Source organism: Danio rerio, chromosome 3 (genome assembly GCF_049306965.1).
Source record: "Danio rerio strain Tuebingen ecotype United States chromosome 3, GRCz12tu, whole genome shotgun sequence".
NCBI classification, from domain to species: domain Eukaryota; kingdom Metazoa; phylum Chordata; class Actinopteri; order Cypriniformes; family Danionidae; genus Danio; species Danio rerio.
This window is the reverse complement of record NC_133178.1, coordinates 5327501-5340000: the sequence shown is the minus strand read 5'-3', so window position 1 is coordinate 5340000 and position 12500 is coordinate 5327501. Positions and strand designations below refer to the sequence as shown.

At 39.0% G+C, this 12500-nt stretch overlaps 1 protein-coding gene across 4 annotated transcripts in view; it reads left to right on the top strand.

Moving 5' to 3' along the window:
- Window positions 1-12500, top strand: part of atg4db (autophagy related 4D, cysteine peptidase b) — a 47596-nt gene that overhangs the window by 28356 nt on the left and 6740 nt on the right. For all 4 annotated transcript variants that reach the window (XM_073944043.1, XM_073944045.1, XM_073944044.1 and 1 more), the window contains exons 10-11: window positions 6597-6716; window positions 12367-12500. The exon at window positions 12367-12500 is cut by the window's right edge. In XM_073944043.1, coding sequence (XP_073800144.1) covers window positions 6597-6716; window positions 12367-12500 — 254 coding nt within the window. The remainder of the gene's footprint in view (window positions 1-6596; window positions 6717-12366) is intronic.

The window sequence follows — 12500 nt, the reverse complement described above, 5'->3', positions numbered from 1 at the left end:
GCAGCTAACTCTCTGCAACCCACATGGTCGCCTACTGAAGCTAAGGCCAGCAGGGGGCGCTCAGCCTGCGGACCATGGGGGTCCTTACACCCCAGTATAGTCATGGAGAGACTATACTAGAGATCTGCACTGGACTGAAATTTCAGTGTCGCTCCCGCCAGGTTTTATACCGCATCCGACCGCTCCTGCTGTATATTCAGCCTTTGTTCACCCGCTGACCGCCCCGCCCCATTTTCTACCTGACCCAACCGTTCCCGCTAAATTTAAATCTGGTTTCCAAAAAATCATGTTTAAATCAGGCACTACCAAAAGAGAGAGATAACAGATAAAAGTGTATTCTGTGCAAGGATTGTAGGCTAAATGTCAGCTTTGTTCACCTCTTTGTGATGAGGATACTCCGAAGTCAGATTTTTATTTGCACTCAAAATATTTGCCATCCACCGATTGTGTTTGATATATCATATCAGCATTATTTTTTACACATGTAGCAGGTACATATTGGGCCACGGAAGAATGTATAGCGATTAAATAGGCCTTTACATGCTCCCTCTGAGCCAAATAATGAGAAAAAAACAAATCTCCTACCACAGCTATGCTGATGACACTCAGATCTACCTAGCCTTACTGTCTAATGACTACAGCCCCATTGACACCCTCTGCCAATGCACTGATGAAATGAGCAATTGGATGTGCCAAAACTTTCTTCAGTTAAACAAAGAGAAAACTGAAATTATTGTGTTTGGAAACAAAGATGAGGTTCTCAAGGTGAATGCGTACCTTGGCACTAAAGGTCAAACGACAAAAAATAAGGTCAAGAATCTTGGTGTGACTCTGGAGTCAGATCTGAGTTTCAACAGTCATGTCAAAGCAGTCAGTAAATCAGCATACTATCATCTCAAAAACATAGCAAGAATCAGATGCTTTGTTTCTAGTGAAGATTTAGAAAAACTTGTTCATGCTTTTATCAGCAGCAGGGTGGATTACTGTAATGGACTCCTCACTGGTCTTCCTAAAAAGACAGTCAGACAGTTGCAGCTCATCCAGAACGCTGCAGCCAGAATTCTAACCAGAACCAGAAAATCAGAGCACATCACACCTGTCCTCAGGTCTTTACACTGGCTGCCAGTTACATTCAGAATAGATTTTAAAGTATTATTACTGGTCTATAAATCAATAAATGGCCTAGGACCTAAATACATTACAGATATGCTCACTGAATACAAACCTAACAGATCACTCAGATCATTAGGATCATATAAACTAAAAGTTCCAAGAGTTCAGTCAAAGCAGGGTGAATCGGCTTTTAGCCACTATGCCCCTCGCTGCTGGAATCAGCTTCCAGAAATGATCAGATGTGCTCCAACATTAGGCACTTTCAAATCAAGACTGAAAACACATCTGTTTAGCTGTGCCTTTACTGAATGAGCACTGTGCTGCGTCCGACAGATTGCACTATCATGTTTTTCTCTTCTTCTTCATTCTTTTATATCACATTTTACCTGTTTTTATGTTTTGTTTTGTTTTTACGCATTTTTATTATTTGTTTTTATTTTTATTTTACTTGTTTCTTTTATTCTTGTTTATGTAAAGCACTTTGAATTGCCATTCTGTATGAAATGTGCTATATAAATAAACTTGCCTTGCCTTGCCTCCCAAAAACACCCAGATGGATGTTATGACCCATTTCCACTGAGTGGTACGGTACGGTTTTTTGGCATCCTTTTGAAAGGGTACCCGCCCGCTCCCATTCAAATTACAAGCTCCCGACCGCTACTGCGTTTTATTCAGAAATGTATTCCCGTGCCGCAAGAAAATTGGTCAGGTCCTGCAGCTGACCTTTACTCCTATACTGCTCAGTGAATGCTGTGTGTCCGATGAGATGTTAAAGGGCCATGAAACCCCCTCGTTTCAGCAGGGTGTTTTCACACCTCTACTTTGAAAAAAGTCAGAAAAGTGGGCGTGTCCAGCTCTGTTTAGGGGGGAGTGTCGGAGGAAGAAAAGTGGGAGGGTGTGGGAGTGTCTAATTGGGCACGCGCAAGTTTCAGAGTCAAAATACAAACACAAACACACATGAGAAAGTGATGGTGTTTAACCTACATGGACCTCTGTAGTCGAATTATTTGCCAAATTATTAAATGGTGGACTTTAACTGCAGTTTGGCTCTTTCATTCAGGGAATTCATTCATGCCCCTCGCGACAAACGAGATATTTAATTCGAGGATCTGCTCTAAGCGTGTATTTTTCATGCAATGTTTGATACCGCACGGCGAATGAGAGAAAAAAACCCTCAGCATTTCCCGGAAACTTAGATGCACACGGCAGGTAGCGTCAGAAAGCCGCGTGTGTTATTCCGGTCACTAAATGCGGTGAAAATCCTACACAAGGTTAAAGTTTGGTTGAGGTGCTAACATGTTTACACTCAGTGCAATAGTTAACTTAGTTCGATACGAACAAACTGAATAAACAAAGAGCACTGGTCGCTCACTTACCAAATCTGTAGAGACAGAAAAATAACCAGCAACTAGAGCCGCGTCTTTATTAAGAGGAGATGAGCAGCGAATCCGGATCTCAGCGTTTGCAGATGAGAACAGCTCTCAGGTAAACAATAATCCTCCTTAGACACGTAAGTTATTTTTGCAGCGCATCGCATACACTGTTAATCCACACGTGACTCTGAGCTCTCACAGAGAGAAAATGAAAACGAAACTTAACTGTAGCAAACTATAAAAGCAACACTTCACGCTTGTTTTGCCAACACAACGTTCGTCTGACAATAATGAATATTAATGAAGTTGCACAATAGAGCGCGCTGATTGGTTTGAACCAAGCCTTACTCATGCATTAATGCAACACACTGTAAGACGTAATAAGACACACTCTGGCACAGACGTCCAGTCTGCACGCTGGAATACACGCTATTATGTCATGACCGTGACGCAGCTTCAAAAATTAGTTTCAAACCGGAAGTACGAATTTGCTTAAATAACGCAAAAACAACCAATTTACACTTTTTAGTGAAATATAGGTGTCCTAACAGTGTTTTTAGCAGTGTGGGACACATATACGACTGTCAACAGATCAAAAAATGTGTTTTGGTGTTTCGTGACCCTTTAAACCACGGTCCCGACTCTGTGGTCGTTAGAAATCCCAGGATGTCCTAAAAAAAAAAGTAGGGGTTTAACTAGGGCTTGGCGATTTGGCAAAAAAAAAAATCTAGGTTTTTTATAAAGTTTGACCGATTTACGATTTCGATTTTATTTTTATTTTTTTCATTATTATTTTTTATTGTGTAACTAGTCAACTTAAAACATTACAACAACATGACTGAAGTAACATTCTCTTTATAAGTAACTTGAAAAACCATCTGGTTAAGGAACATTGTATGTTTAATGGCCATGCCGTACATAAATTGGTCAACAAGGTGTAAATAAATGTAAAACAAATTCACGAGTTAAATAGCGTTGCTGAAGATTTGAATAAAATATACATGTGTAAATATTGCAGTTGCAGGAATACAGAGGTATTTTTTGCAAGTTTTGCTGAGTCTAGGAAAGATTGTTTGTCAGCTCGGCTTTGACTTTGTCTTCTGATTGAATGACAGGTTGTAATGCTGCTGCCATTTTCTTAAAAAGATACAGTGGAAGGACTGAACATGGAAACTGTAAAGCCTAATTTAACCCAATGTGTGAAGTTGTGGACGTATAGCAGGAGCAAATACAAGCACCAGATGTGTGTCTAATATGAAATAATATATTGAATCTATTTTTCTTTTTCCCCCTTTTAAATATCGATCATTTGATGCGCTTTGCTCCACTCTCTGTATTATGCTGCCTTATCTGTCTGGTTTTTAACTAGGTCCGCTAAATGACGTCATGGGGCGGGTACTTTCATTTTCACTGCTACAGCTGCTCACCTCTGCTCGTGTTCAAACCAAAAGATCAGCGCGGTTCGAACTAAGATCGGCGTGGTTTTTAACATGGCAGGTTTTTACGTTCTTCATACAAGTTGAGATCGAGTTTATGGACTTGATGAGGGAATATGTCTTGACAATCCACACAGACGTGACTTGTTACGAGAATAATGCAACAAGTAAAATCCTACATGACTTCACGCTATAACAGACAGTCAAGCAAGTCGCACACCAGAAGCGCCGCGACACAGCGCGCACATGACAGTTAAAACTATCACACACCAGACGCACACGTTTGCGTGATATTTAACATGAAACTAATCAGATGGCTCTCTGTGGTGCGGCTGAAATATGAACTGCGTCCTGAATTGTCCTGGTGCAATATGGCTGCCGTTTCGTCATCCAGGTGGATGCTGCACACTGGTCGTGGATGAGGAGATTCCCCCCCAAAAATGTATAAAGCACTTTGAGTGTCCAAAAAAACACTATATAAATGTTAGGAATTATTATTATTAATATTGTTATTATTAAGTGGCTCAAAATTAGCTTCAACTCAAAGAAGAAATTAATTTAGTTTGACTTAATAGACTTTGATAACTAAATCAAAATCTGAAATTAAAATGTTGCTTTTTACAATCTTGACTTTAATTTTTCTGTGATTTTGCGAAATGAATACAGTTTTAGAAGATGAGTTTAATTACTCTATTTGACAGTTTCATGGGGAGTCTAGCAGTATTCGGGTCATGGTTTCCGCTCCATTCATTCTTCCATGACGGGGCGCCACGCCAAAATTTATCTCGCCACGGCTACATTGCAGCTTCTCATTCAAAACATTTTATTTTTTAATAGCGGATTATAATCGCATCAAAACATATTAAAAGGTAAGTGGATTATAACAGTGCAAACTTTTCTGTAGCCGCAGTAGTGCTGTGCATCATTTGTTTAACCCTTTAAGGTGACGTGCTGACTGACTGACAGACAGAGACTAGCAAACACGGCGTATAACCGTTTCACTTCACTTCAGGACGCATTAATATCGCTCTGTGTGTCTATTAGAGACATTCCTAAACATTCCTAGCAAATCTAATAAATGTTGGAGACATACTCGTTACAAAAACGCACTAAATCACACTCGGCAGCTTTTATTTGAGAGCGCACAAGAAGATCTGCGCGCTCTTGAAACGGCTTATATTTGAGGTGGCGTGCAAGAAGGTTTGTGCACGAGCAGAGGAAATGCACAAGCAAAGAGATTCACATGCTCGTACATGTAGGCTATTACATAAATGGGATCTCAACTTCAACTACTGCGCTCACAGCATTATTCATTGAACTAACGCCACAGGTATTTGGTAGATCTGTTAAAAAAAAAAAAAAAAGGCCTGGCGCCACAGCTGGAAAAAATCCTAGAGGAAACACTGCAGGTACAGAAATTCAATAATCAAACTGCAAAAATAAATAGCTTTTCTTCCTTTGGTTTGCCTCATTTGTAGTCCAAATATCAAAAAAATCTTAGACCAAGTAAAAATATTGTTTAGTTTTCATCGTCAGAAGAAATAATCATACTTTCGCTTTGAAATGTAGATATTTGGCCAATTAACAAGCCAAAAATGCTAAAACAATGTTTTTTTTTTTTTTTTTATCATATAAACTCAATATAAATTCATTGATTAAATACAATTCTGTAGCTCCTGCTCAACAATCATTCAGGCTGAACATTGCAAATATGATGTGACTACTGCGAATGCTAACATTGTGATACCGATACTAAAACCATATGTTGTGCAGCTCTAATGCTAAACGGGAATAAAATATCAAAAATGAAATGAAAAAATGAAACGGTTAGTGCAAAATGCAGCAGCTAGATTTTCAACTAAAAGCCCGAAATAGGCACACATCACTCCTATTCTGAGGTCTCTACATTGGCTACCGGTGACACAAAGAATCGAATTTAAAATCCTTCTCTTTGTGTATAAAGCCCTACATAATCTTGGCCCTCATTATTTATCCCAACTGATTGTTACCTACACTCCTCAAAGACACCTGCGTTCCACTGATCAGTTTTTATTAATAGTTCCAAAGGCCCACCTCAAAAGTAGGGGCGAACGTGCTTTTGCCATAGCAGGTCCTCACCTCTGGAACTCTCTACCTTTAGAGCTAAAATAGGCTTCGTCGCTGCCTATTTTTAAGTCCAAATTAAAGACGCATTTATTTACTAGGTCTTTTGAAGTATAAGTCCTTCACATTCAGAAGGGGGGGGGGGGGGGTCAAGACGGTCATGTTCTCTATCGTGTTTAGTGTTGGTCAACTGTGGTAGCATCTTTTAATTAGGAAAAATATTTTATTATTATTATTACTATTTTTTTTATTTTAATTTTTGCTCTTTTATTGATAATTTTTCTATGTTCCTTCCTATTATGTGCTTATTGCTGTTTTTACTGTTTGATGCTCATATCATGTGTTTATTTTCTCTCTGTAAAGCACTTTGTGCAGCCCTGTGGCAGTTGGAAGCGTGCTATATAAATAAATAGAAAATGAACTTGAATGAAATATCAAAATATGAAAACTGTTGATGTAACCACATGTATTTTCTGTGACATAAATTTGAACCACTTTATTGTCAAAAGTGCGATAAATTTACTTTGGTGTGTGTGTGTGTGTGTGTGTATGTGTTTGTCTCTTTATACAGTCGTTTCACTGTAAAACAGTCAGGAAGATGGCGTTCAGTCGCATGGACCCGAGCTGTACGGTGGGCTTTTATGCCAGAAGCAGAGCAGATTTCCACAGTCTGTGTTCAGACGTCAGTAAGGTGAGGGAAAACTAGCACTCCCTAAAACATTTCAGCCCTTTATCATTTAGCAAATTCCTCATCAGCAACACAGTTGATGTGAATATAGAGTTTCTCATGCTAGAAAATCTTTAAAACCACATTTTAAAAGCCATGATGACTACAGCCCCATTGACACCCTCTGCCAGTGTATCGATGAAATGAACAGTTGGATGTGCCAAAACGTTCATCAGTTAAACAAGAAACTGAAGTGATTGCATCTGGGAACAGAGATGAGGCTCTCAAGGTGAATGCGTACCTTGGCACTAAAGGTCAAACAACAAAAAGTAAGGTCAAGAGTCTTGGTGTGACTCGAGTCAGATCTGAGTTTCAATGGTCATTTCAGAGCATTCAGTAAATCAACATACTATCATCTCAAAACATCGCAAGAGTCAGATGCTTTGCTCCCCCAAAAGACAGGATTCTGACCAGAGCCAGAAAATCAGAGCACATCACACCTGTTCTCAGGTCTTTACACTGGCTCCTAGTTGCATTCAATCGATTTCATTCAGTTCATTCAAGTAAAGTCTTTCACCTCATCATCACTCCCCGTCACTACCGGTGTGCCCCAGGGTTCAGTTTTGGGTCCCCTGCTATTTATCATCTATCTACTTCCACTTGGATATATTTTCCGCAAACACCAAACACATTTTCATTGCTATGCAGATGACACCCAGCTCTAGCCATCAACCAAACCCAACCACAAACTCCCACCTTTATCCCTTACTAACTGCTTTGCAGACATCAAATCCTGATTCACCACAAACTTCCTAACTGAACTTCTACTTTTAGGTACACGATCCACTTTAAACAAATCACATAACTTTTCTATTCCCACAGATGATTCTGTCATTACAGATGTTATTTAATGTTCAAGTTCATTTATTCATAGAGCACATTTAAAAGCAGTCACAAGACTGACCAAAGTGCTGTACATAAGACAAGGTACAAATAAATGAAAAGACAGAATATAAAAACATAGAAATAAAGCACGAGAAACGTCTGTAAAAATGTACAAAATTAGCAGTAGAATAAACTATTATAATAATCTCAAAAAGAACTACACTGTTCCAGTTACTATGACCATTTATGTTAAGCTGCTTTGACACAATCTACGTTGTAAAAGCGCTATACAAATAAAGCTGAATTGAATTGAATTGAAAAAGCCAAGCTGGAAAGGTAGGTTTTAAGAAGTGATTTAAAACTGGATAATGATGGAGCCATTCTGATCTCAAGGGGCGAGGTGTTCCACAACCGAGGACCCGCCACAGAGAAAGCTCTGTCCCCTCTACTTTTCAGCCTAGATTGTGGAACTGACAGAAGATTCTGCTCACTCGACCTAAGAGATCTCACAGGAGTGTAAGGATGAAGCAGCTCTGAGAGATAGGATGGGGCTAGATTATGGAGGGATTTACAAACCAGTTAAAGCACTTTAAAATCAATTCTGAATTGCACAGGCAGCCAATGAAGACCTCTTAGAAGAGGGACAATGTGGTCATGTTTTCTACTCTTACAAATAAATCCAGTCGCAGCGTTTTGGACCAGCTGAAGGCGATAAACCTGGGAATTTGACATGCCACAGTGAAGTGCATTGCAGTAGTCTAACCGTGATGTAATGAATGCGTGGACAGCCATCTCTAGAGTGGTGGGATTTAAAAAGTGTTTAACTTTAGACAGCAGACGTAGTTGATAAAAAACTGGAGCCAATAACCGAACTGATTTGAATGGCGGAGTACACATGTTAATGTTAGGACACATGTTAATAATGTCACCCGGTCCGCTTATTTCCACCTTCGAAATATAAATCGTTTACGTCCTTCTCTCACACCTCATTCAACTGTCATTCTGTACAGATGCTGATCTGGGATCAGTTTATTGTATGGAGCGCGTCTGTCAGTCAGCGCTTGTACGTGCATTCACTGGTACAGAGGTAGCATATGAAAGGCGACGATCGACGCACCGTAATTTAAAGAAAGGGATAGAATGGTAAAATACAGGAGAATTTCGGCAAAAACGGGAGGGTTAACGTGAGTGCAGTGAACAGGAAGTGTTTGTGGAGAAACAGTTTTGCGAGAGAACGCAAAACATCTTTGCAAGGGAACGCAAAACTTTGCGAGAGAACGCAAAAACTTAGAAATATATATTGTCCTCCCACCCATTTTTTTTTTCTTTCATCCATTTTTTTTTTTTCACCCAGCCAATTTTTTTCTCCTCCACTACGTCCCTTCCGGGGTTCCGTACTTTTGTCATTTTTGTCATTTTCTTTTTTTGCTTTTATTCTTGCCATAATAAAAATATATTTGTAAAGCAACTCATGTTCTCTTGTGATTAATATTATAATAAACTTTAAATGGTAAAACTGGCAGAGATATGAACAAAAGCAAATGATTTGATAAAAATAAAAAAAATCTTGAATTGTTATAAAAATACTTATAATCATTAAAATAATGTATAAAAAACATATATTGAACTATATTATGATATGACGTAGTTCCGGAAACTTTCTACTTCTCTCTTTATCTGTCTGACTTTACTTTGGGTTTCTTTTGACCGCCCCCTGTCATTTTAAAGAATATCCCAACGGTGAACGCGGCGAGTATAAAAGCCTCTGTCATTTCACGAGATGCGCGCGTAGTCAGTGGAGGTGTGCGATGCGGCGCCAGGCGCAAGTATAATTCTAGCTTCACTGTTCCCTCTGTCGGCCTTGTCACCATGGGGAGCAGACCCTTCAGCCACTTTGCTCCTCAGCTTTGGTATTCACTTCCTCCTGATCTCCGTAATTTAGACTCTCTTTCACAATTTAAATCCAAACTCAAAACACATCTGTCTAGAACAGCTTATTCACTATAACCCGACTGCATTTCTAAAGTTTGTATTGTATTCAATTGACTTTTATTGTGTTTTTATTTGAACTGGTTGTTCTAGCTGTCCTGTACGGTGACCTTGAGTGTCATGAAAGGCGCCTTTAAATAAAATGCATTATTATTATTATTGTATTGTAGGACTTTCCAGTATGCGTCACTATTGTTTATAATATGTTCAGTATATTATTAGTGATGGATGTTATTATGTTTCAGAGTATTTGAAGAACAAACATAGGCATGTATATTTGCCATGTAAGTTTAAACGCGGGCACATTTATGTTGTATTTTCATATATGTCATTATTCTGATGGAGATGTGTATTACTGTTTCTAGCCGATAGGTTGTGTCTGTGTATAAATTAAGACGTAAGTTTCATTTTTCTTTTCTGTCAGTTAGTTATTGTTCAGGGCCGGTACGCTTGCCGGTTGATAACCTAGCTACTAGCTACTAACAACTGTTATTAAACAGGGAAGGACGTCGAAGTTTGACAGACAAGTGTACGGCTGTCTGCTTTGTGGATGAACATTGTGTATGTGTACGCAATAAACGTTCAGCAGTGGCTCGAGTTGTATCCATCGTACTTGCCCTGAAACCCTTCCAGTGGGGAGTTTATTGAGGTAAAATGAGACACCTGATAAAAAAAAACTGGACCACTATTATTAGGGGCCAAGCACTGTAGGTGCGGAGGCACCTATTGGTTTCGTTTCGTTAGCGTTCCTATTATTATTTTTCTTCCGCCGGATTTGAATGGCAGCCCATATAGGCGTATGCGGGAAAGTTGTATAATTTGGCACAATGATAGAGGACAGTCTTAACATTTAATCAGACCAAATATGAAGTCCCAAAATCAAACTCTCTAGCGCCATCACTTGTCCAAACGTTCACGTATGTTTATCATGATAACTTTTGAACCGAATGGGCTACAATCAAAATTCTTTTTTCTTCTGATTCCTTGGCTCAGTCCAATTCAAACGCACCATATGACCATATCACGCTATTTTAAATTTTTCGCAAAACCAATTTAATCGAACTTGTCCTAGGCCGTTTCTCCGATTTTTACCAAAATTGAAACACATGATCTACAGACCATGCCAACCAAAATTTATGGAATTCAAGTTGATTAGACTAACCGTTTTTGTTTAACTTGCGGAAATGGACTTGAGGCGATATCTCCATAACGCATTCACCGATTCACACCAAACTTAGTGTGTGTTATGACAATTAGGGTCTGAGGTTATATGCGGAGTTTCGGCGCACTGCCCCCTAGTGGTCCGGAGATACAAAAAACTTGCTTTTTTTGGCTGATAACGTCTCAACCTTTCGTCCGAAACTCATAAAACTCGTCTCATTACAACCAGCAGAGCATGTCAAGTCGAATGACATCTGATTTTCACAGGTCAGCCATTTTTGGCGTCACCCATTTTAATTTTTGGCCAAAAATTTTATTTTTTACCAACATATTCACATATCATTACAAAACATGGTATGCATCTGGCACAACGATAGAGGACAATCTTAACATTAATCAGACCAAACATGAAGTCTCAAAATCAAACTCTCTAGCGCCACCACTTGTCCAAACGTTCCCGTATGTTTATCATGATAACTTTTGAACCGAATGGGCTACAATTAAAATTCTTTTTTCCTCTGATTCCTTGGCTCAGTCCGATTCAAGGCACCCTATGACCCTATTCCGCCATGATTATTTTCCAGCTATTTTAAAATTTTGAAAAACTTATTTGATCGAATTCGTTCTGGGCCGTTTCTCCGATTTTCACCAAAATTTAATCACATGATCAACATACCATGCCAACCAAAAGTTATGGAATTCAAGTTGATAAGACTAACCATTTTCGTTTAACTTGCGATTAAATTTAACGTAGAACTTGCGAAAAAAGAACTTGAGGTGATATCTCATATCTGCAGAGTTTCAGCGCACTGCCCCCTAGTGGTCCGGAGATTCAAAAAACTTGCTATTTTGGTTTATAACATCTCAACCGTTTGTCCGAAACTCATGAAACTGGTCTCATTACATCCGGCAGAGCATGTCGAGTCGAATGATGTCTGATTTTCACAGGTCAGCCATTTCAGGCGTCGACCATTTTGATTTTTGGCCAAAAATGCTATATTTTACCAACACATTCACATATCATTACAAAACATGGTATGCATCTTCAACCCCATGCCCTGAAAGTACTCAAAAACTTCTGGAGCAGCGCCAACTTTTGGCCAAAAGTGCTTGGCCCCTTTATTGCTGCTTGCAGCTATATTTATTAATATTATTCTTAATAGATTTTAAACTATTATTACTGGTCTATAAAGCACTAAATGGCATAGGACCTGAATACATTACAGATATGCTCACTGAATCAGATCACTCAGATCTTTAGGATCATATAAGAAATTCCAAGAGTTCAAAGCCGGGTGAATCTGCTTTCAGCTACTAACAGCCCCTCGTCGCTGGACTCGCATCTGTTTAGCTGTGCCTTTACTGAATGAGGACTGTGACAGATCGCACTAATGTGTCTTTCCTTTCTTTTTCATTCTTTTCTAACCTGTTTTAACACTTTTTAATTATTTTTATCAATTGTTTTGATTTTTCTTACACTTGTTTCTTTTATTCCGGGTTATGCAACACACTTTCATTGACTTTTATGTATGAAATGTGCTGTAAAAATAAACTTGCCTTGCATAAATAAGATAAAGAAATTCCCTATTATGCAGTTTTGTATTCTGACTTTCTCCCTACTTTTCTCTTTAATAAACAGGCTCTGTCATCATCCGAGCAGAAATACCCCATCTTCACCTTCGTTGAGGGTCACAGCGAGGGACAAAGCGGCTCTACGTCAGACATGGACATCACACACACAAAAACCAAAGACAAACTGAGGCGAAATCAGAA